Here is a 25,706-nt window from a genome sequence, read left to right as displayed (position 1 = left end):
GCTCTGTGTGGTTCAAATTAATGTAGCAAATAAGTGGCTTCACATAACACCATAATGCACGTCATTGATAGGCCTGTCACGATCACACAGGATTCATTATCACACAAATAATTGAGATTAAATTAGAAATTACAATTTATGTTTGCCTTTTAGGCTTCGTAATAAAAAAGGTGCACAGGGCAGGTATGACAAATAAGAAACCAAGAAATGACTGGCATTTTTATACATGTTATACTTTTAAAAATAGCGGATATAGATGATCTACAAGCTTTTATGATTAACGATGATGTAATAATTGTGGCAACCCTAAGTAATCATTCATGCTTTCTGCCTGTATGGATCTATGGCGGTAGTTCTCAACTGATTTTGTTTCAAGGACCCCCAAATTGCCTATTGTAAGTCGCTCTGGATTAAGAGCGTCTGCTAAATGCCTAAATTGTAAATTGTAAATTGTAAATTCATAGGTACTGTATTTGGGTCTGTCTGTCTGTCTGTCTGTCTGTCTGTGTCTGACTTTCTCTTCCTCTCTCTCAGAGGACATTACTAGTCATTGCTCCTTTCCTCCACATGCTGATGCATCACACTGTCCTTTTCTATCTGTGATTGATCAAAGACAGTAAAGTTGTTGATGTTATGCTTACCGCTATTTTTAGACATGTTTAGATGCTTTCTGGCCATCTGCTACAGTATATGGAACACACACACACACACACACACACACACACACACACACACACACACACACACACACACACACACACACACACACACACACACACACACACACACACACATCCACCCACTCCATCCTATTGGCTCTGGGTCTAATGGCTTATGACCATATTCACATGGCAGCCATTTTTCTCTTGCATCATACAGCACTGCCCCAAGTATGTAGTATCATGTAAGAGCATGATACATTTACTCTCTCTGTGTGTGTGTCTCTCTCTCTCTCTCTCTCTCTCTCTCTCTCTCTCTCTCTCTTCGCAGTGTTAATTTATGACAGCAAATATTGATTTAGTTTGTCATCTTTTGAATAAAATTCCATGTATTAGTCATATTTTATCTGAAATGTCGACTAAATCTAGTCTATTTTGTTGACAAAATGTATTTTGGCGGGCCTTGATGGCATCGTAATGCCTGATTTACACCTCCATCCACAAGCTCACAACACAATGTGTTGTGAGCTTGTGGATGGAGGTGTAAAACATTTTTGTCCCATGATATTGTAACCCATTTTTTCACGCAGTGTCAATTATCTAATCATAATATCATAATCAAAATCCTGAGCTCTACACTCCCTCTGCCAACCTGGGGAGAGCAACGGACTGACCTCATGCATCCTTCATTGCATGAGGAGTCCAAGCCGCGTCTTTGCACCTGACGGGGGGGGGGGGGGGGAGGAGTGTTCCCCGGTTGGACGTAGCACGTGGAAGGAACACGTTATTCCAACCAGTTCCATTCCCCTCCATCAGGTGCCCCGGCTAGCCAGGGGGAGGCAGTATAGAGAACAGGAGAACATGCAAACTCCACATAGAAAGGTCCTTTAGTTCTACTGGATCTCTTCTCCACTAATCCCTCCCCATCATCTTAGTCAAGGTTTTAATTTGTCGATGAAATTATCAACATATTCATAGTCATAGTTTTAGTCATCATGAATTAGTTTTTATTTAGTTTTCGCATACGGTTTTCGTCATTTTTTGCCATAGTCAACCCTGTGTCTTTGTCCATCCTTCTGTCTGTGTAGCTGAGCTGGGGGACTACAACGAGGTGGACCACGCTGCAGGCTACCTGTCTGAGTTCTTCTTCATCCCCAACCCACCACAGGACTTCCACAAAGAAGTTCACAAACACCACCAGCAGCACAGGTACACGCACACACACACACGCACATGCACAATTGCACATGCACACGCTCTCTCTCTCTCTCTCTCTCTCTCTCTCTCGTTCCCTCTCTCTCCCTCAATGCTCCACCTCTCTTATCTCCCCTCCCCCCACCCTCCTCATTTCCTTTGGTGTTCTCTCTCTCTCTTTCACGTGTCTTCTTTTTCAACTGTATTCCTCTCTTTCTCTTTGTTCATTCCATTTATTTCTTTGGCTGTCTACCCGCGTCTGTCTTTCTGACTATCTCTCTCTCTCTCTCTCTCTCTCTCTCTCTCTCTCTCTCTCTCTCTCTCTCTCTCTCTCTCTCTCTCTCTCTCTTTTAGTGGTCTGTCGCCGGCCCAGTCCGAGTTTAATTATCTGAACACAGCACGCTCGTTGGAGCTCTACGGGGTGGAGCTGCACTATGCAAGGGTAAGGCTACCGTGGCGTGTGTATGTGTAACTGTTTGTGCATGTGTCCACGTCAGTACATGTGTCTGTCTATGTCTGTCACTTGCTCTCTGCCTGTCTGACTGTCTGCCTGTCTGTCTGTCTGCCTGTATGCCTGTCTGGGTGTTGCGCCATGAAGTTTGGCACATCAGCGGTGTACCGCAGTCCTCAGCCAAGGCCATGTGCCCTGCTAAATGTGTTGTTTGTGTGTGTCTGTGACCTCAATCCAGGCTCCTCCCTCCATCCCTCTTTACGCCTCCTTCCCTCCCCCACCTCCTCCTTCCCTCTTCCTTTCAGAAGGATGGGTTTTTTTTCATAGAGTAATAAAAGGATAGAGACTGAACCGGAGCGATACCCCCCCCCCCCCCCCCCCCCCCCCCCCCGCTATTCATTTCAGTGGAAGTTGCTCAGTGGCGTTTTGAAGCACCCGGAAGAACGCTCAGGGTTTCCTCGTCATAATTTCCCGGGTCCGTCTGCAGTTCACGTTCTAACCACTAGGGCCGAGTGGAGAGTCTCCTTGGGGGCTTGGTTTTTTTCCCCCAGTAAGTGTCCAGCAGATCGCTGGGACACCATTTGTGGGGCCACCGGGAGCCATTTGTGGGCCGTGGACACATTTTTATTGGTCATTTTTCTGTTTTCTGTTTCCTACATTTTGTTTTTAATTATTGTTATTTCAGAACATTTTCAAAAAAACATTCCCAAAAAAGCTAAGATTTTCATGAATTAAAAACAATGAATAAGTCAAGAAATTCCATTAAAAAAAAAATTGCCGATTTACAACGCTAGGTTGTGAGCTTGTACAGTAGATCTGCTATTTTCACCAGTGTGGGTCCCGAGCAAACGTCTGGTGCATCCGGCTTCCACCGTGGTGCATCCGGCTTTGTCGAGTGTTTACACGGAACACAGTTGTCTCGTGCTCAGGCGGAGGGAAGCCATGCGGGGAGAGCCGGACGGTTAGCTCAACCGTCCGGGCACCTAGGCTGCCGAGCCAGCCTGACGGCCTTTACCGCGTGTCTTCCCCCCCATCTCTCTCCCCATTTCCTGTCAGTCTACTTTCAACCTATATCAATAAAGGCAGAAAAAGCAAAAAAAGAACCATGTATAAATTGAGCATAATGCATGCAGTGCACACACCTGTCCTTGTTTTTAGTGCTCTCTCGTCAACAGTGCTGAGGATCTTGCCCTTAGATCAGTATGTATTGAGCTTGTCGTCTTGCAAATGTCCACATGATGGATACACACACAGCATACACATCAGGCCAGATCAGGTTGTTAGCTTGTATGTAGGGCCATTTCCACCTGTTTTACACTCATTCACGTCTCGGTTTTCTGTAAGTCGCACTTTAGTACAGTTGAAGTCAGAGTTGTGCTTTATTTTATTTTATTTTTTTAGGGTATACCACAATTATTCCCTGCACACGCATATACGATCACGTGTTTTTTAGTTAGTTACTGTGTGGTCTAGCCAACACCAACTCGGGACTCCTGGATTGCTGTTCTCCACACTCTCCTATCCAACACAAGTAAGACGCGCAAACGCGGGAAGCGAACGCAGCTCGTAAATTGCAATAACAACAATTAGAATACATTTTTTTAAGTTAAGTTTTTTTAAATTAAATGTTTTTTCAAGTTATTTTTTTAGTGTGTGTATGTGTGCGTGCGTGTTTCTTTTTTAGGTTTTTTTTTTTAAGTTAAGTTTTTTTTTAAGTAAAGTTTTGTGTGTGTGCGTTTTTCCTTTTTAAGTTTTTTTTTTAAGTTAAGTTTTTTTTTAAGTTAAGTTTTGTGTGTGTGTGCGTTTTTCCTTTTTAAGTTTTTTTTTTAAGTAAGGTTTTTTTTAAGTTAAGTTTTTTTTTAAGTTAAGTTTTTTGTGTGTGCGTTTTTCCTTTTTAAGTTTGTTTTTTAAGTTAAGTTTTTTTTTAAGTTAAGTTTTTTGTGTGCGTTTTTCCTTTTTAAGTTTGTTTTTTAAGTTAAGTTTTTTTTTAAGTTAAGTTTTTTTTTAAGTTAAGTTTTTTTTTAAGTTAAGTTTTGTGTGTGTGTGTGTGTGTGTGTGTGTGTGTGTGTGTGTGTGTGTGTGTGTGTGTGTGTGTGTGTGTGTGTGTGTGTGTGTGTGTGTGTGTGTGTGTGTGTGTGTGTGTGTGTGTGTGTGTGTGTGTGTGTGTGTGTGTGTGTGTGTGTGTGTGTGTGTGTGTGTGTGTGTGTGTGTGTGTGTGTGTGTGTGTGTGTGTGTGTGTGCGTGTGTGCGTGCGTGTGTGCGTGCGTGCGTGTGTGCGTGTGTTTTTGTGTGTGATACAGCTGCGCCCTCTGGTGGTGGGCGGGTGGTGTTACAGCGTGACACACAGACACACACACAGACGTGATCTGCTGGGTCTCATAGTAAATGCTCACTGCGTTCGCAATCAGGTTAATGAGCTCTACAGTTTTGTTAGCTAAACTGTCGCGCCGTAGTGTGTCTAGGTGGTGCGCTTCTTCCCCCTCCTGGCTTTACCCTGGGTTGGCTCCCATAGAGTCAATTTACTTGCCTCTAGTTCTGGGTGCCTGACGCAGTGCCCTGCCAGCCTTATCCTTCTCTCTGTGACCTTGTCTGTAACCCGTATCCCCATAGAGGTCCACATTTTGTATGCAGTCCATGTGACACCTAGTGCCAATCGTAGCATTATTGTGTAGACTCCATCCAGGGCTCTTTCCTGTTGTGCTGTGAGGGTCCATGTCTCAGCCCCATACAGCAGTACTGACTCCACAGTAGCTATGATGAACAGCCGCCTCTTAAGGTCTTCTCCCATGTCTGATTTCCACACACTCCTCATTCCATGCAAGGCATTCCAGACCAGTGCTTTGCGGACCTTCAGGTCCTGCTCTGTTGAAGCAGTCCAGGCCCCGAAGTATTTGAAGTCATCGACTGGCTCTAGCACCGTCCTGTCAGCTTTGGCAATGGTTTTGTCCTCTGTGTGGGTTTATAGACGATATGCGATTTTTACCAGCTGCTTGAAAAGCATGCTGGGCAATAATCGCTGTGGAAGGCTTTCACGACCGTAGTAACGACTGGCTTGCCTCGTCTCTACGCAACCAGACACTTTTTGCCTCTAGCCGACCTCTCAGCCACGGGACGCTACAGCATAGTCTGAACGGCATGACTCTGTCTCAGCCATGGGATGCTATGCTAGCAACCAAGTGAACCAACATGAAGTCAAACCATCCGAAACTAGTTTCAGGAACCATAATAATAATAAAGTCTAAGACAGCGAGCGCTGCCGGTGATACGGACAATTTAGACAAAAATATGCTGCTGCCTGCTGATGAAGGAGCTTGTACATAGGCTAATTATTTTTTGGGAAAATTGCAGATAGTTCTCCTGGCAAAAATAATTGCTTTGGTAATTAATACCAACTAAAATTACAATAAATAGGCTTCCTCTACGTCATTACATCAATAAAGTGTTCAATGTCATGCACACTTCTCTGATTGCATTTGCATCATGTTGGTTTGTACTACTTGCATGACTGAGTGACTCCAACCACCACCACTCAGGTTCACTTTTGGCTTTGTGCATTGCTTTAATTTGTTTCCACACACACATACACATAGACACAGATATTTACATTTCATAGCTGTATTCCCATGCTTTTGTTCTTGCTTATTGTAAGTCGCTCTGGATTAAGAGCGTCTGCTAAATGCCTAAATTGTAAATTGTAAATTGTATAGCACAATTCTGCAGATATAATAAAGGCAATAAGGTAATTAATTGATAATTGATCAATTCATGTTTTTACTCAAGTACTGAGTACTTTTACTTATCCACTACATCTCAGAGGCAAATATTGAGGTTACTGCTACTGTATTTTCAAAATATTTTTTAAGAAAACTTGAAATGAGACATTCTGCATAACAATAAGAGTACTTTTACTTTTGGTACTATAAGTAGCCTACGCTTTGATGCCAATACTTTTGTACTTTTACTCAATTACATTTTGAATCCCGGACCTGTACATTTGAGTATTTTTTTACTTTGAGTATGTACTGTATGTACATGTTCTCAATTCTGTCTTCCTGTCTCCTACCCCGTCTTTGTTTGTATCCATCTCTCTCACTCGTCTCAGGACCAGAGTAACACAGAGATTCTCATTGGCGTGATGTCGGCAGGCGTCGTGATTTACAAGAACAGGGTACGGATCAACTGCTTCCCATGGTGAGTGAAACGCACAAATGCACGCCATTGAAAAGATTCCCTCACAAAACAAACCTTTCGCGGGCAACATATTGTATAGAAACAGGGCTTTTAACTCAATGAGTGCTGCCTGCTGGACGAAAGTAGTATGGCGCTTGGGTGCCGGTGATTTCAGGCTATTCCACTATGACTCACGTCCGCACGTCACGTCACTTCTTTTGAGCAGTTGAAGAATATATTCCTCGTTCCTGGCATTCCTGGCAATTTCTACCGCTGCATTTTTCGGCTTTGTACAAATATGTAACACCCAGCAGGTCAGCTTCTGGCTGGCCGCGGCTCCGACAGCGTCAGCGGCCCGAGTTGAGTCTTTCTGAACTTTGACACTCTGACATTTGGTGTCCAAAATGCGGAAGTGCTAACGAGCGCTCCGTGTTAAACTCCAGCTGCGCAGGGTTTACTTGTGCTACATGCACTGGCAAAAAACGCCTGCCTGCAGTTCCAGCTTTGGCCAGTAGAGTTTGGCGGCTTCAACGTTGGCCAGCGGCTCTGGGGGCTTGCGTTCAACCTTAGCCACCTTCTTTTCCTCAATACAGGGACGATTCCATGCTTTATTCCACTGGAGAGTGGCGAACTCTGAGTGCTGCAGCGTGTTTCTTAGAAATGTGACATCTCCCCTCTGTCTGTCCTCCACTGTCATTTCTCTCCCTCCCTCTCTCTCGCGCACACGCTCGCTCACACACACACACACACACACACACACACACACACACACACACACACACACACACACACACACACACACACACACACACACACACGTGCGCTTGTGTGTGTCCAGTCAGAACAAATTTAGAACCCAACAGTGGTGTCCCAAACACCTGTCAACTGTCGTCACTACTAGGCGAGAGAGAGAAAGACAAATCCAGTAGAAATATGTGATATGGACTGCACACACCCCTGTCTTCTCTTTTTCTTCAGCTTTCTCCCTTACTCCTTCTCACTGATAAGGAGATGAGATAGTGGAGGGAGAGGGGGAGGGAGGGAGAGGGAGAGGGAGAGAGAGAGAGAGGGAGAGAGAGAGAGAGAGAGAACTTTGTGGATTTTTTTCCTTGTTCCCATTTATGTTCACGGCGGCAGCCTGACAAATGAACCACAGTTAGATGGGGCAATGACTCACACTCTGTGTGTGTGTGTGTGTACACACGCGCGGCACTGTGTGCGCGTGCATGTGCCAAAGTATATTTAGAAGGGAGTGATGAGTCACAACAGCACTGGAGCTGTAAGAGCGGATTATGCTGCTAGCTAGCTCATCAGCAGACCTCTTTTCATGGATGTGTGTGTGTGCGTGCATCTGCACGTGCTCTTGTACTTCCGCTTTTAAAATGCTTTTTAATGCCACTTCCACTTTATTAGCCACGTTGTAGCCACATGGAGATGGAGTCACATAGACAAGTTGATTTAGAAAATTTGAACATGTGGCTTTTTTGTGTTATTCTCTGAAACGATGGACATCAGGAATGATGCAAGGTGGGGATTTGGAGATCCCTTATGTCATCGGTATTATGTCACCAGCATTAGGGTTGGAGTCCTAGGAATTTAACTCATTCATTGCAAGATGAAATACCTCATTTACTGAAATATGAGGAAGAGAAAAAGATAATCTCTAACATGGGATGGGACTGGGAGGTGATTTATAAACTCTAACATGGGATGGGACTGGGAGGTGATTTATAATCTCTAACATGGGATGGGACTGGGAGGTGATTTATAATCTCTAACATGGGATGGGACTGGGAGGTGATCTGCTATTTTTCAACAGCTCAAGTTTATAATAATGGTTAAAAGAGCACTGTGTGACGTATGTAGGGCATGTTGCACTAGCCCACCTGTCACTCAACATGACACCAACACGTGTTTCTCTCTCTTTAGGCTGAAGATCGTGAAGATCTCCTTCAAATGCAAGCAGTTCTTCATCCAGCTGAGGAGAGAAGTGGTACATGGAAACACACACACACACACACACACACACACACACACACACACACACACTATGGCACTCCATCTTTAAGGGCGGGAAAGTAGACATTTGTCTGGATCTATTCTGGATAATCCCCCCGTCCTTCCATATCGTATGAATTTAGCTCGATTTCAAGTGATTTTAGAGAGAATAGATGTACATGGTTAAAACATAATGTTACAGTCGACCATTATTCAATTCTCGTGATGTAAAATTCTCACTTGGTGAACATTTAATATGGAAATAAACCATGACTAAGCTTACTTAACCTTTCTCTCTCTCTCTCTCTCTCTCTCTCTCTCTCTCTCTCTCTCTCTCTCTCTCTTCTCTCTCTCTCTCTCTCTCTCTCTCTCTCTTCTTCCCCCCCCCCCCCCCCTCCATGTTAGTGTGAGTCCAGAGAGACGTTGCTGGGCTTCAACATGGTGAACTACCGTGCCTGTAAGAACCTCTGGAAGGCGTGTGTGAGAGCACCACACCTTCTTCAGGCTGGACCGACCAGTACCGCCTCAGAAGAACTTCTTTGCACACTATTTCACCCTGGGCTCCAAGTTCAGATACTGGTAGGAGAGAGCGCACACACGCCACACAGCCAGTCAGACACGCACATGCACGTCAATAGCAGTTTTGGGCATGCAAGGTTTCTGCCAGCAGTGACAAATGACAATCTGATCTTATAGTATACTTTGTAAGTCACTCTGAATAATGCTAAACACTCTGCTAAATGCCTCAATTTGTAAATTGTCTCCTCCACACAAATGGCCTCAGTGAAATGTCAAGGAGTAAATTATCCCCGTCGGACAGAAACCTCCATCTGCAGTATTTTAAAGTTTGTGTTTTTTTTGTAAATTACTGACCTACTTGATCATTCCACAGCGTCACGCAAAAGCGGAAAAAGTAGCAGATCGGCAAGCTGTCGATCTCGTCGATCTGTTACCTTTGAATTTGCAAACTGAAAAGTAACAGTTTTTGAACATATGAGGTTTCCACCTGACATAGGTGAAATGTTTGCGGGGTCATGAAAAGTCAGCGGTTTGGAGCTAGAGGGACGGGATGCTATCTGTTTCCTGTCGTGCTTCCCTCCCAGAGAAAAAAAACACACCTAAATAATGTATGGTTTCTTAAAAAAAAAGAAGGAAATTGTTTCTGTTGAGACGCCGAAATGTTTGTGTCTACATGCATTTGCGTCTGCGTGTGTGTCTGCACAGGCATGCGCGTGCATGTGTTTATGTGTGTGCAGTGCACTGAGCATGTGCAGCAGTAGCAGTCGGCCCCGAGATCTTTTCAATTATCAGTGCGAGACACGTCGCCGACACGCACTCTGAAATCTCTTCTCCCAAACAAAACGGCTCTTATCTGTAGTTGATATACATACTGTAGGACATGATTACACATGTAAGTTGACAATTAATTGTCACACACATAATTGCAATTAACAATTTAATTGTGTTCATGGCATTGAACACATGTTACAATTTTAATTTCTGTTTGCCTTTTAGGTTCATAATCACAACTTGCACAGGGCAGATATGACAAATAACTTAAATATACAAAGGAATTAATTTCATTTTTTTTATGATTTCTTCTTTCCAAAAACGTTTTACTTTGACACCATCGGTATCGGCCAATAAGTGTCCGATTTCAACCTTATATACTTATACTTTAGGCGATTTTCTTTTGAGGTGTGCTAGCCCCTTCTATATTAATATACAGCTTTAATGTTTGTGTTGTCTGAACAAACATTAAAATTGCCATTGACAATGAATGGAGAACTAATGTTTGTGTTATCTGAACAAGACATTAAAACTGCCATTGACAATGAACGGAGAATGTACGTCATATGTGTGAAGTTGGCCCGACCGGCCAAGGCTCCAAAAAGACAGAAGAGTCCAAGAATGCCCTTTTAGGGTTTTTATTCACCTTTCCAGTCCAGTGCAGATTATGATACAGTGCGGCATCGGCAAAGACAATGACGAAAAACAAGATTTGGCCAACATAACAGATGTACAAACATAAACACACTTGAATACAACACTACTGAACAACACCTAAAACAAGGAGAAGCTGTAACAGGCCATACCCTTACTTTCCAAAGGGCCCTGGCAGCTCTCACTTAGGCTGTTACCTGTGTGTCAACCAAGGTCTAACTCCCACACATCAGCTGCAGGCTCCCTTTTATAGGAGTGAGACATACCAAACCATATCACAGCAAATTGGCAATTCAATTAACTCACCATAAGCATACAAAGGCCAATGAGTTAACACACCATTACTGAAGGTTTTAACATTAACTTAAACATGAAATTCCGGACGTCCATTCATACCCACACTATAGTTTTGTTTTAGATAAGATTGCTCTCAAATCAAACACCCCTCCTCCTCTCCAGCACTTGGCACCTTCCCAATCAACAGGAATGCCACTGCAGAGGGGAGGTGTGACTCACAATCACTTCAACTTCAAATCAATAAATACATTTAAAACCATTAGTAGTATACTTCAGCAATGCATTTCAGTTACAGTATCAATAAATAGAACATACAAGTTAACACTTGACCCGCCACTTCCAAGCCGGCTGATTGATAATGAATTGGAAGCAGCCGTAGTAAAGTTTATGCAATGTCCCCAATCATTGTCTTTGTATAGGGCACGGGCTGCCCTGTGACAATATGTGTCGGAGCAAATCGGCGTATGTATGCCGGTTGGAACCCTTGGCCAATAAGGGACCACCATTCTTGATGATGTACGATGATTAGAGCGCCCCCCTCACTTCACACGGTGTGATTTTTTTAAGTCTACAAAAGTTTCCTCTACCAGCCAAAGCCCCCAACGCACCATGGCATCAGATCCAAACATCTGGCGTCAGTCGGGCTCTGCTTTTTGTCTTTCTTTTTTTACCGCAATTTTAACGTTATCTTTTTTCCCTCCCTGTGAATGGCGTCGGATGAGACAGGCCTCACGAATCTCACGATGCATTATTGAGCATCAGGGATTCGAGCGAAGACTCTACAGCAGGTCTGCTCTGATGTCTGTCTATGCCCTTGAGATGTTGACTGACTGACGCTCAGGTTTAGCAAATAACACTCTGAACGCCGCAGCATGTGTTTTTAAAGTGAAGGGATTGGATGCAATATGTATCGCTTTGTTCTTGTTCACCCGAAGCTTGCTGTAACTAAGACATTCCCGATGTCTTAGTTTGTGAGATGTTAGTGTTGATTGCTGAATGTCACATGGCGTGCTGACATGTGTCAGTATTTGTCGCACTCTGTTGTATTTCACCCTGTGCTTTGCTTCCATCGCTCCTAAAAAAGTTATGGGAGATTTTTTTTTATCTTGCCGATGTCACAAAACCTTTTGTTATCTATATATCAGAGGATATTGGTGGTGGTTTTGAAATGTCAAAGCCCCTGACTCGAAGGCGCTTCTGTCGGCACTGGTGCTCTTGTGAAAACACTTTGCATTATTATATTATAACTTCATGTTGTATACACAAGCATTCACATGCAATATAGTCTGGGACGGCAGAGAAAAAAAGATACAACCAGGTGCTCAACGGAGATGTATAAGTCAATGTTAAAATAGTAAAAAGGTGCTCCTGGATCAGTCGGAACAAAACATCAGATAAAAAAGGGGGAGATCCGGGCACTGATCTCAGTGAATCACTTTATTTTCCCATTCATGTTTTTCTCTGTAGCAGGTTTTTAATCGACATACATTCGACATACAGGAGTTCCAAAACTATTGGGTCAGTCTCAACAAGTAATACCTGATTTTCATATGAATGGAAAAAAGGCGATTTCAAATAATGGCCTGTTTGTAATGTTCTGTCGCATACCAATGTCTCTGGGGTTGTGTGTTTCTCCCCAGTGGTCGGACGGAGGTGCAGTCGGTGCAGTATGGAAAGGAGAAGGGTATTAAAGACCGGGTCTTCGCCAGGTGAGCATCATGTGTTTTGGATGAAATCCTGAGTCGTAATTTAACTCTTAAAGGGGAATTCCACTCATTTTCAACATTTTGCTATGTCATTAATACTGTATACCTTAGAGCTGTGATGTACTTTTTTATTATTTCCGCACAACAGCTCTAAGGTATATTAATGACAGTAAAATATTGAAAGTTAGTGGTATTCCCCTTTAACCGATTAAGACCTTCTACAAATGCCTTCTAAACCAGTAATTCTCAATGTTTTTTGTGCCAAATAATCCCGAATTACTTGGCCGCGTGCCCCCATCTGAAAATGTTTTGGCCATAGACCCACAGAAGAGATTTGTGTAAAAAATAAAATAAAAAATAAATATATAGAAATAAAAAATCTACATTTTCGAAAAAAGATCTGTACACTTTCGGAGTTGCGAATGGATAAAATGAACACATTTTATTGGGTATCGATGATTGGTCCCTGAAGGCTAATTTATTCATCAATGCATGACATACTGTGTATGTGAAAGGGAAAGAACCATCATTCATTGGTCTTGTGTCTTCGGTCTGAGCAGATCTCCCAGCAAGCCGCTGGTCAGGAAGCTGGTGGGCGGGACCGATTGGGAGTCAGTCAGCAGGAACAGCCTATCAGACGAGAGACTAGAAACTCAGAGCCTGCCCACTCGCTCGCCTCCCGGAACGCCCAACCAGTAAGTGCCGTCGTCCTGACATACTTTAATTCTCAATAACTCTTCTGTCCAGTGCACACAGAAAGATGAAGGGGCAAGTGGCACGGTGGCACAGTCGGTAGAACTGTCACCTAACCGCTAGAAGTTCCCGTGTTCGATTCCCGCCGGGGATGCTGTGGGTGCTGGGGGGGTGGGGCGTGTTCTCTCCTCAACATTATCAGTGCCCATACCCTGGGTGGTGTTGACGAAAGGGCCTTTCTGTGTGGAGTTTGCATGTTCTCCCCGTGTCCCATAGGGTAGGTAGGTAGCCTCAGAAAAAAACATGCAGTAATCCTGGTCTCTATACTGCCTCCCCCTGGCCAGCCGGGGCGCCTGATGGAGAGGAATTTAAGGAACTGGTTGGAATAACATGTTCCTCCACGCGTTACGTCCTACTGGGGAAACCTCCCCCTGTCAGGTGAAAAGAAGCAGCTTGCTCACTCCTCATGCATTGAATGAAGCATGAGCTCAGTTCAGGGCTCTCCCCAGGTTGGAATAGGGAGAGTAACGCCCAGGATTACATCTTAGGCAATTGGCACCGGATGAAAAATGGGTTATAAAATTATGAAATAAATATAAAGAAAGATAAAGGTGCCAGCTGTTGATTCCAGAAAGAACAGCGTTTGGTGTGTAGGGACAGAAATGATATACCCCAAATAGGGACGCCAGGAGTGGTTAAAGGGCCACTTCACCCCTTTTGCAACCAGATCTTATTTTAATGATGTTTGGGAGACAAAAGACTTATGTGGATAATGTGTGTTTTTTTTGTGAAGCAGGAATTCAATGTTCGTACAAGAGGGCACGCGTATGCGGCCGTCGTCCGTGGGCCACCTGGTCGATCATGTGATCCACGCCTCGCCAAGCCTCCCCGTCTTTTCCTCCAATCACAAGTCGGCATCGTCCACGCAGGCCAATAGCATCAGCCTGGACTCCACCCCGTAAGTCTCAACCACACAGGCACGCACGTGCGTGCGCACACACACACACACACACACACACACACACACACACACACACACACACACACACACACATACAGAAACACACACACACACACACACACACACACACACACATACAGAAACACACACACACACACACACACACACACACACACACACACACACACACACACACACACACACACATACAGAAACACACACACAAAACACTGCAGATTGAATGAGAAGAATAAAAGGGATGCAGGTTCAAATCCAAACAAATACTCTATACATACAGTAACAAGACATGCATAGAGTACACATACTACTCATGCTCTAATACTGTACTCTACTGTATACTGTATGTAATACTCTACTGTATATTGTATGTGTAGAAAATGTTGACCTACAACAAACGATTGTAACATAACTTCTCACAATGACGTAACCTCAATAATGCCAAATTGAAGGAAAGGGACTGTGTAACTGTGTCACTGTGTGATGATGAATGCTGTTTGCAGAGTATCATGTTGTTACGACCGCAGCGTTTCTGAATCGAGGAAGAGATGTGTTTGCGCACGCACGCACGCACGCACGCACGCACGCACGCACACACACACACACACACACACACACACACACACACTACAGCAGGTTAATGTAGAGTGTCCCCCTGTAACTTGCGGACTATTGAACCAAAGCATTGACATGTGGGTTCTACAGTAACCCGCCGTACGGTATTTGGCACATTAGCACAGACCACAGGCATCAACTATTGGCCTTAACCACATTAACCCCGGCCTCACCTATTCTGGCCATGTCTGTCAGTATAGGCGGAAATTGTCGTCGATTTTCTAAATTGCACAGATGGTCTATCTGCAAGCTGGAAGCGGCACGTTGTGAGCTTTAGACCGTTTGTTTTCCCTGCGCGACAAGTATGAATAGTGCTTTAACTTAAGCTTGCGCAAACTCACACACACACGCATACAAAATGTGTATGCATTCTCAGTATAGCATTGCCACAATGAGCGTAAACATTTACCCGCACCTTAACCCATTAAAACCGGGCCAGCATCTGTGTCATTTTAGATGTTTGCAGTGGCTGTTCAAAAATAGCAGAATAGTACAAGCTCACAGCGCGTCACTTGGTGCTGCGCTGCGTGCTTGTGCTTAATGCTTTGCTATTGTTGAACATTTTTTAAAACATCTTGAACATTTTAGAACTACTGATTTAGAAGGCATTTTGTCGAATCTGCCTCAGGTCTCTTAATGGCTTAAACTGTCAGGCTTAAATCTAACACTCAGTATCTTACAGTTTAGCTGACTCTGTTTGCCTTGAAAAAGATAAATAGTGAGTAGAACCGTGTGAATTGGCTTAAACGTGTCCTAAAAAAAGATCTGTGGCCTGATTGGATTTGTGCCGCCGGTCAAAGACCTTCCGTTGCCTCATTTGTGTCCAATTGGCACTAAAAACAAACCAGTGTTTTGGAAAGGCTGTCAGAGGTCAGTCACACTGATAGCACACCCGCTCGTGTTCAAATGCAACGCACACACACTCGACTCCTGACACGCTTGGCCCCGGTTAAACTACAACTGATGAAAGGTTTTGAAGGTTTCAGGGTGTTTGTATTGGAGGTCCCGTGTGGGAAAAATCCTAATGGTGTCCTCGCATTAGCTGGCAGTAACTGTTGGACTGTTGCCGCCCCGGGACCCAAACTATAGTGACATTATTTGTTTTCTTATTTATGGAATTTCTTTGATTTTTCTTTTATTGCTTCATGAAATTACTGGAAAAAAATCATGAATTTGTTTTTAATTCATGACATATTTAGCTTTTCTGGGAATGTTTTTTGAAAATGTTTTAATAATTTATAATAATAATTAAAAACTAAATGTAGGAAACAAAACATAATTGGACCCATGCAAAATGACCCACTGTTTGGGAAGGGGACATTTCCTAATGAGAACACTGATCTGTGGCCTTTCTTTTCTTTTCCCAAGTGGCTTTCATCAACTTGAAATAATTCAGTACTTGCTGCCAAAGCAAATGCCGGCGACGACTGACGAGTGTCATTGTTGTCAATATAGAAATGGTCTGAAGAAAATGGCACATACAAAAGATTCTTCATGTGAGATTAAAACTCCCAAAGGCCATGTTAGCTGATGATGTGTGTACAGCACTGGTTCCAAAACAGTGGGTCGCGGACACATTTTTGGGTCGCGGACACATTTTTATGGGTCCCTTATTTTTTGGTTTTCTATATTTATTTATTTATTTATTTATTTATATATAAAGACTGACATGCATTAGGATATTTGCTATTGTGATATGGCATATCATACATAGTAAAATGTTGAAAATGAGTGGAATGCCCCTTTAACCCAGTAGGACCTGGGGCCAATTCTACAGATACTTTCTAAAAATCAGTACTTCCAAAACAGCCAAAGCTAAAATCTAAAATACATTACTCCGGAGATATTGTGTACCAATTTGAGTTTTGTACAACATTTGTAGGAGTAGTAGCAAAAAGGTTCTTTAAAGTGAAATGCCGGAAAATCAAGTCTGGCACAAATGCCCGGGGCCTATTTATGTGGAGTTGTGTCATGATCTACAGCAGTGGTTCCCACATCTTTTAGCTCAAGACCCAACAACGTAATTAGACGTTCGCCCGGGACCTACACTAGTAAAGATTGCAGATCTACAAGCTCACATGCTTTGCACCGTGTTGTGAGCTTGTAGATCGGCTATTTTCAATACTTCTTAAACATTCGTTTTCTAATTAATGGAATTTATTTAACTTACTTTTAGAAATAATTATAATTCAAAACAAAATAAATACAAATGTGTCCACGACCCACAAATGGCTGACCCACAAACCCAGTGTTTGGGAACGCCTGATCTAAATAATCGGCTCAGCTGTGCCGGAGATTAGCTGCTGACATACAGACAGACAAAGAAGTGGGTGAAATTATATATTTTTGTGCTCACAGTGAGTGAAAACATAATCCCCTCTCCTTCGGCCGTAATGGCCTCCCGCAGGGCTGAATATGTGGTCTTTCGACGGCAGCGTTTGTCGAAAATAACAGATTTCTGGCAAGGGATGGTGTTGTAGGACCAGATCAGTAGTCTTTCAAATAAGCTCGCTCTTGACCTGGTGGGTGCAGCAATAGTTAAAACCTCCCACCTCATAAATCCCACACACAAGTCAACAAGTCAAGCGTTTTAATTTTATTTTTTTGTTTTAATTGAAGTCGTCAGCGGTAGTGCCACTCTGTCTGGCGGTGCTGCTGAGACGGCAGATTTTAAGCCGTCTGCCTGTGTGTTTGTGGGTTTTCCCGATGGTTCACACCCTCGCCGATGTCATTTTACAGGCCTAAATGGAAAGATGAGCCCTTTGAAAAGCAGCCCGTTAAAAAAGACTGTTTACAGGCGGGGTGGCATGGCTGAGGGGTTATACGACACAGGGCTGAACTGGAAGGTTGGTGTGCTTGTGCATGTGTGCGTGGGTGCATGCGTGTGCGCGCACGAATGTGGTAAATTCCTAAAACTAATTAAGCTCAAAGAAGAAACGATGAAAACATCAAAAGAATAAAATCAGACTACGGTATATAGTGTGACATTCCTCACAAGTATTGGGAGAGCATGCCTGTATGTGGGTGAGTATGATTGTGTGTCTGTTTTATAATGTTACCGAAGCCTAGGAAATTAATGGAATGGGTGGCAAATAAAGGTACTGTAGTTTAAAAGTAGTCCTCTACACTCGACACTCATATGATGTCAGTGAAACATGTGCCCTTTCCGTTTTCATAAAAAGTCCAAGGCTTAGGTTGAAGAGCGGAAGAGGTACTGTAACTATTTAACAATGTGAGTCAACACAGTGCTCATTGGCCTTGGTACACAGAATGAAATCCTGTGTAGACGACAGCTAGAATCCGTTGGATGTCCCTCGTTTCACATTGATTCTGGTTCCGGTGTGCCTGTTGACCGTGAACCAAAATGTTGTGCTTGTGATTTAACACAGTCTGTGCCAAGCTGTGGAACTAGTAGCCAGGTCCCTCTGGTCTGGCTCAGTGATCTGAAACGGGATCAAAACACACGGCAGATAGTGTATGTTTTTCTCCCATGTGAGATGGAACATTTCTCAGTTGGAATCCAGGCTGGTTAAGAAACATTACTGTGTTCCACCACCTACAGCATGAGGCTTCTCCACAGACGCACGCACGCACGCACGCACGCACGCACGCACGCACGCACGCACGCACGCACGCACGCACGCACGCACGCACGCACGCACGCACGCACGCACGCACGCACGCACACAGTGCCAAGTTGTCTGTTCATCTCTCTGTCACAGAGCCAAAAGATGACATCATTACCTGTTCTTTCTCCCTAGCACGCACGCACGCACGCACGCACGCACGCACGCACGCACGCACGCACGCACGCACACACAGGCTATGTTGGGGGGAAAATAACTAAAGGCAAGCCGTTTCACTCAGCGTTATACACAACCATGTGAAGACTAATAATTCAGTCTGTTTGTACTCTTGGTTATGACGACCTGACTGAGAGCAGAAGCACAAAGCAAGTGGTCAGGACTCAGGTAATAGCAGATCTACAAGCTCTACTATTTTTGCTACTTTTGTGTGACATAGTATTCTAGGAAAAGAAAAAATTGATTTTTACTCAAGTCGTGAGTCGTGATTTGGTACGTGACCCACAAATGGGCCCTGACCCACTGTTTGGGAAACAGTGGGTCAATGGGATGATATGATATTCTGTAACAGACAGTATGGCAACCTTCTGATGACATGACAATACACGCTTGTGCACGTGTGTTTGTTTTAAGGCACAGAGTGGCACCGAGCGGTAGCCGACCAAACAAGGGCAATGTGGTTTGACTGGTGCTCGCTCCCCCGAGGAGCGCTTTGACACGCCATACAGGCAGTGGTGGAAAGTAACCAAGTACATTTGCTTAAGTACTGTACTTGAGTACAATTTTGAGGTATTTGTACTTTACTTGAGTATTTCTAATTTCCAATACTTTTACTTCTACTCCAGAGTCTCAGAGGCAAATATTGTACTTTTACTCCACTATATTATTTGAAAAGTTACTGTTATTTTAATGTTACTATAGAGATTAGATTCTCAATTATCTCGAACTAGATTGTTATTCGTTATTACAAAACTTACATTAACCACTTCAGCCCTATATAATATACATTTTGGACATTTGAAAATAGCCGATCTACAAGCTCACCACATGATGCGACACATTGTGAGCTTGTAGATCTGCTATTTTCAAAAGAATTTTTTTTATACATTTGTAAACTTGAAATGGGACCTTCTGCATAATGAGTACTTATACTCAAGTACATTTTGAATTCTGGACTTTTACTTGTAAGTATTTCTTAGTAATTAAGTAAAACATGTACATTTTCTTTACCACTGCTCACTCCCCTGAGGAGTGCTTTGACACGCGGTACAGTACGTGTGCACATCGTAGACACACACACACACACACACACACACACACACACACACACACACACTGAAATGACTGTCTTTCATCCCTCCACCTCCTCCCTGGAGGCACAGCCATACTGCGACTGAAAGCCATACCTGAGAGTGTAAAATAAAACCAAAGGGACCCTTACGGGACAGAGAATGACTGAATGTCGTAGTATTCCAAAGGTGAACGCAGCTTGGCACGCGTGACAGATGGCGCTCCAGAATGCAGCCTTGTAACTTAACTTAACACACACACACAGTCATTCTCCTTCCTAAAATCTGGTATTGAGGTAAAGTTTTTGTACGTAATGACGTTACAATATTATTTTCATTGTCTCTCTCATCTTTCTTCCATTCTGTCCCCTGCTTTTCCACCGTTAAACTGGAGGTGTGTGTGTGGCCACCGTAGACATATTATGAGCTACTTCCTGTCAAGAAATTCTGTGCATGATATATATTTTTTAAGTGTCAGAGTTTGGGAGTGCTCGTTGGATATCACTCAACAGCCCTGCGTACCACCGGTTTTGAATTTGCACATAATGCAGGAGGTTGCTTTACTAAAAACTCCAATACTTGGAATCACCTGCAAGGAATATCTTGACAGGAAGTAGCTCATAAAATGTCTACGGTGGATTTTTTATGAAACAAACAGGAAGAGGATAAAAGGGGCACGGTGGCACAGTCTGTAGTGCTGTCGCCTCACAGATAGAAGGTCTTGGGTTCCATTCCCGCTTGGGACGCTGTGGGCGCTGGCGTCCTCTCCTCCGCGTCATCAGTGCCCATACCTGAGGCGGGGTTGGCAAAAGGGCCTTTCTGTGTGGAATTTGCATGTTCTCCCCGTGTCCCCTCGGTAGGTACCTTCACAAAAACATGCAGTAATCCTGGTCTCTAAACTGCCTCCTCCTGGCCAGCTGGGGCGCCTGATGGAGGGGAAAGGAACTGGTAGGAATGACGTGTTCCTATGTCCAACCAGGGAAACTCCCCCCTGTCAGGTGTAAAGGAGCGACTTGGACACTCATGCATGAAGGAAGCATGAGTTAAAGTCTGTTGCTCTCCCCAGGTTGGCGGAGGGTGTGTAGAGCCCAGGATCACATTATTAGATAATTGACACAGGGGTGAAAAATGGGTTACAAAATTGTGGGCAAAAAAAAAGAAAAAGAGAGAGAGGATAATTCAAGCTTTTCGTACAGCTGCAATGTTGGTGACTTTGATGTTGTTTAATACAATCAGATAGGACTTTTCTGTTTGGATGAATGGGCTGTCCATGGGAAGTTGCACCTAGTTAGCACCTTGATGGCAAGATGGCAGCCGTGTGCATATCGTCAATGGGGTACACACAGAAACACAAAGCTGGGAATAGGAGGGGCTAGTGCCCGTCAAAAATATTGAACTTACATCATGAACTTATGTGCTGTAATTACACAAAACAACACTCTCCCTCACCTCATCCACTTCTCTCTCTCTGTGTCCCTCTCTCTCTCCCTCTCTCAGCTCTCCAGAGGGTATTGACGGCCAGCCCCCAGCGCTGCCCCCCAAGCAGCTGAGCAGAAAGACCCTGAGTCAGATCATCCAGGCCCACTCCCAGCAGAGTCTGCTGGACAACCACGTCAACGAGATGTACGACGTCCCCATCAACGCAGAAAAGACCACGGTGAGCGTGGCCTCACTCTTTAACTCACTGCTTTGATAATATATTAAAAACAAAAGCCCTTCTCATTTATTCAATCGATCCAAACATAATTGTTAAGATGATCGTATCGATAGGTCAGTAGGTCGGGACCCATTTGTGGATCGCAGACACATTTTTATGGCGAATATTGAATACATATCCCTTAACCTTTTGTTTTTAATTATTTCAATATTAACTTTTCCAGATTTTTCTAAAAAATGTCATGAATTAAAAAAAAATAAGAAATTACATAAATTACAAAAAAGAAAAGTTTAACCCAATCCAAGCCATCCACGAGATATCTCGAGGAAAGCTATTATTACCATCTGGGCCATCCACGAGAAACACAAGATTTGATTAAAAAATATTATTGGTACGTTTTTCTTGCTTCCGTTAGCTTCCGTTGCTAGCCTCCAAAGGCCTCCCATTGTAGAAACAGCCTACATGATAATCTGCACGTGCGTGTACAGTGCACACGCACGTGGTTATTGGTGTTTTTTCTTCTCAAAATGTTACAAGGTTTGGGACCTTATAAAACATTAATCTGAGCTCGCGCTTAGGAAATGTATTGTCTGCGAGTTAGTACACAGTACTCTGTGTGTACACAGTACACACAGAGTGAGGCTAGCCTACAGATATGGAGGGTGGATGCGGGTGGATGCGGGTGGTTGCTGTCGCGCATTTAACTGGCACTAGCCTCACGATCCCGCCTATGGTAACGGCATTTAATCGGTTTTAAGAAGTAGTGAAAATAGCTGATCTACAAGCTCACGTCTCGTGCAGCATCACGATGCATTGTGAGCTTGTAGATCAGCTGTTTTCACTAGCTTGGGTCCTGGGTGGAGAGACATCATACTTCTCTTTTGGGTCTCAAGCTAAAAAGGTGTGTGTGTGTGTGTGTGTGTGTGTGTGTGTGTGTGTGTGTGTGTGTGTGTGTGTGTGTGTGTGTGTGTGTGTGTGTGTGTGTGTGTGTGTGTGTGTGTGTGTGTGTGTGTGTGTGTGTGTGTGTGTGTGTGTGTGTGTGTGTGTGTGTGTGTCCTGCACGCAGCTAAACGGAGTGGTTCCTCATGATAATCTGGTCCTGATCAAGATGAAACCTGACGAGCACGGTCGCTTCGGCTTCAACGTCAAGGTGAGAGCGCTGCCACACATTTAAGTTGACCATTAATTGTCACACAAATAACCAAAATAATGAATTATTATGGACAAAATGTGCCATATTATTTAATACTGGAGCGGTGCCCCTTGGGCACTGGCCTTCTTGGAACGATGCAAGTTGGAACTGAATGCCCCACCAAGTTATTATGTCTGTCACTTTTATGCCTATATATGGAGTTATTTGTCAGGCATGGCCAAATATGCAGATATCAGAACATCATTGTGATGTCAGAACAGGCCAGCTCCATAGTTACATGGAGATCTAGGGGTGATCAGGTGTGATCAATTGGCCCTGTCTAGAGAGAGCCCGGGCAGTGGGCAGGGGCCCTGTCCAGCGATTATGACGATTTTGCAAAATAATTGCCATCATGGGCGACTGTGGCTCAGGAGGTAGAGCAGGTCGTCCAATGATCCATGGGTCGGCGGTTCGAATCCCGGCTCCTCCTGTCTACATGTCGAAGTGTCCTTGGGCAAGACACTGAACCCCAAATTGCTCCCGATGTGCTGGTTGGTACCTTGCATGGCTTCCGCCGCAATCGGTGTATGAATGGGTGAATGTAATGCACATGTCTATGTAAAGCGCCTTGGATAAAGGCGCTATATAAATGCACCATTTACCATTTATCATGTCAAATAATTGCGATTAGGGGATTATGTGGTAATTGTGACAGGTTTGTCCATGTGCCTACAGGGGGGCGTGGACCAAAAGATGCCCATCATTGTGTCTCGAGTGGCCCCTGGAACACCGGTAAGCTGCGCGCGCACACACACACACACACACACACACACACACACACACACACACACACACACACACACACACAGATATAATCTCAGACAGGTGGAAACCTCATAACCAAAACTCTTCAAAATGAGCACGGAGCTACTTGTTTTGAGCTTGGGAATGTGCTACTTTCGATGCTTTTGTGTGACGCTGTAGTATGATCACGTAGGAGGGCATTCATTTACAAAAACGTTTAACTATGGAGAATAGGAGGTTTCTGCCTGACTGCAACGATATTTAAATCTTAGTAACACCACTTTCTCTCCCTCTTTCCTCCCATCACTTCCTGTATCTCTCCCTTATCCTCTCTCTCTCTCTCTCTCTCTCCCCCCTCCCCTTGCAGGCTGACCTGTGTGTGCCTCGCCTTAACGAGGGCGACCAGGTGGTGTTGATTAACGGGCGGGACATCTCTGACCACACCCACGACCAGGTGGTCATGTTCATTAAGGCCAGCTGTGAGAGCCACTCTGGAGAGCTCATCCTATTGGTCAGGCCAAACGGTGAGTTGGACATTACCCCTTGTACCCTTTGTGTCTGCTTTTTACGGGCTAATGCAGAGTGAAGTACAGGCACTATGTATAACTGAACTTTGTTCTGGTCAAGTCACACAGTTTTGGCGAACTTCACATTGAAAGTATTGCATATTTACACATCTGTTACACGCGTACAAACCAAGAGTGGTACAGATTGCATTCTAATGGTTTGTATGTGCAAAAACCTAATCCTGCATTCTGTTTATCCCAGTCATTGGCCAGTTTACACAGTCAAATCAGTGTTACTTTGACTCCAAGGAGGTAATAATGGAACCCAATGGACTTACTGCTCTCTTAAACACTATATATTTTTGTGTATAAAAAGGGAGGGGCAAAGCATTTCAGAAGGATGAGATCAGAGTTGATAAGACCTTCTTAGTGTCTCAAGTGGGCCAAACCGGGATTGATTTTTGATCCCATCTCATAGTAAAGAAACATGTAAGATTGCGTCATATATTCAAATCCCTATCAATCAACTGGTTGTCCCAGAATTAAAAATAAGCAAACTATAGTATTACGCATCTTCATTAATTTTCATCTTTCTCAAATACATCCAACTGCATGATATATTTGAATCTCAGAATACAAATAAATCAGTACAAACTGCAATCTTCATTGCTTTTCATCTTCTAACGCGACTAGCGACGGGACCACGATGGGCCGTCAAAAACATAATCTTTGATTAGAATTGGACGGATTGATTTAGATCAAGAGTTATTCACGTTTTAAGATTTTCGGTCCCGGAACATTTTGGATGACGTCCCAACCGGAAATGACATAGAATGTTGCCCAACAGGTGCTCTTAGCCTGTGGAGCGATGCGCTCGGTTTTGATATCAATAAAGTTCCGTCCTGAGTGTCGAGCATATTTCTTGCCACTAGGTGGGTGGTGCTAAGGTGAAAACCACATATACTTAATGAACTGGTGGGTGTGGTCACATAAAAACATAATTTTAACACTTTCTGTACACGTAAAAAAAAGAAGAAAAAAAGAATATATATATATATATATATATATCTTCCTCCTAATATAATCATAATTCCTGATGATCATGTTTTAAGGGGGGGAAAAAAAGTAAATGTACTTAATTACTTTCCAGCACTGGTGAGTGAAAGGTTTTCCTCTTTCCCCACAGCTATCTATGATGTGGTGGAGGAGAAGGCTGACTCTGAGCCAGACTTCCAGTACATCCCAGAGAAGGGGCCTCAGGACCCTGCCCAGCTGGACCAGCACGCCTGGAGGGACTCCATGGCCTTGCTGAAGGAGGGCCTGGCCAGTGGCGCCATACTGGCACAGTTTGACGTGAGGACTGAGAGGACACACACACACACACCATAGGGCTATGTCACGATTACCACATTTAAGTTGGCCATTAATTGTCATATTTCTTTTTCGTTCCAAGGACCTCCAAATTGAAATTTGTCCACAGAGACGCACACACACACACACACACACACACACACACACACACACACACACACACACACATCTGAAAAGGGTTTGTGCCAGGCACCCCCAGAAGAGAACGTTTGTGTTAAAAAAATCTAAATTATTGAAAGTTTTTCTCACAAATGTGGGTCAGCAAAGACAGAAGTATTGGAAGGTGTAGTATAACTGTAAATGCCGTAGTGTCGTCGGCATAGCTTTTAGAGAGAGAGGTAGAGAGAGAGGGAGATCCACATTCCTAGGACTTCCTGTCTTTTATCAACAACGCTTAACTACTTCCTCTTTGAGTGTCCTGCTGTGTTGTTGGTGGAGAGGAATGTAACGCATGCACACACACACACACACACACACACACACACACACACACACACACACACACACACACACACATACACCCACGCACACCCACGTTTGTACTACTATACTTGTGAGGACATCAACATTTCAAGATGCTGCTTTCCTGAATGGCGTTTTGAAAATTTGTTTGCAATTTTAACCACAGCACGACTTTAAATCAGGCATAACTCTAAC

At 43.8% G+C, this 25,706-nt stretch overlaps 1 protein-coding gene across 1 annotated transcript in view; it reads left to right on the top strand.

Annotated features, from left to right (window-relative positions):
- Nucleotides 1-25,706, top strand: part of ptpn4a (protein tyrosine phosphatase non-receptor type 4a) — a 110,003-nt gene that overhangs the window by 72,627 nt on the left and 11,670 nt on the right. Inside the window, 14 exon segments of the mRNA XM_079518444.1 lie at nucleotides 1,748-1,868; nucleotides 2,208-2,295; nucleotides 6,407-6,495; nucleotides 8,404-8,467; nucleotides 8,878-8,955; nucleotides 8,957-9,051; nucleotides 12,354-12,422; nucleotides 12,980-13,114; nucleotides 13,906-14,070; nucleotides 21,077-21,236; nucleotides 22,303-22,386; nucleotides 23,104-23,160; nucleotides 23,540-23,696; nucleotides 24,865-25,031. Coding sequence (XP_079374570.1) covers nucleotides 1,748-1,868; nucleotides 2,208-2,295; nucleotides 6,407-6,495; nucleotides 8,404-8,467; nucleotides 8,878-8,955; nucleotides 8,957-9,051; nucleotides 12,354-12,422; nucleotides 12,980-13,114; nucleotides 13,906-14,070; nucleotides 21,077-21,236; nucleotides 22,303-22,386; nucleotides 23,104-23,160; nucleotides 23,540-23,696; nucleotides 24,865-25,031 — 1,529 coding nt within the window.

This window comes from Electrona antarctica (assembly GCF_951216825.1).
Source record: "Electrona antarctica genome assembly, chromosome: 13".
Lineage (NCBI taxonomy): Eukaryota > Metazoa > Chordata > Actinopteri > Myctophiformes > Myctophidae > Electrona > Electrona antarctica.
Note: the sequence above shows the minus strand (reverse complement) of the source record. Positions and strands in the feature narration are given on the sequence as shown.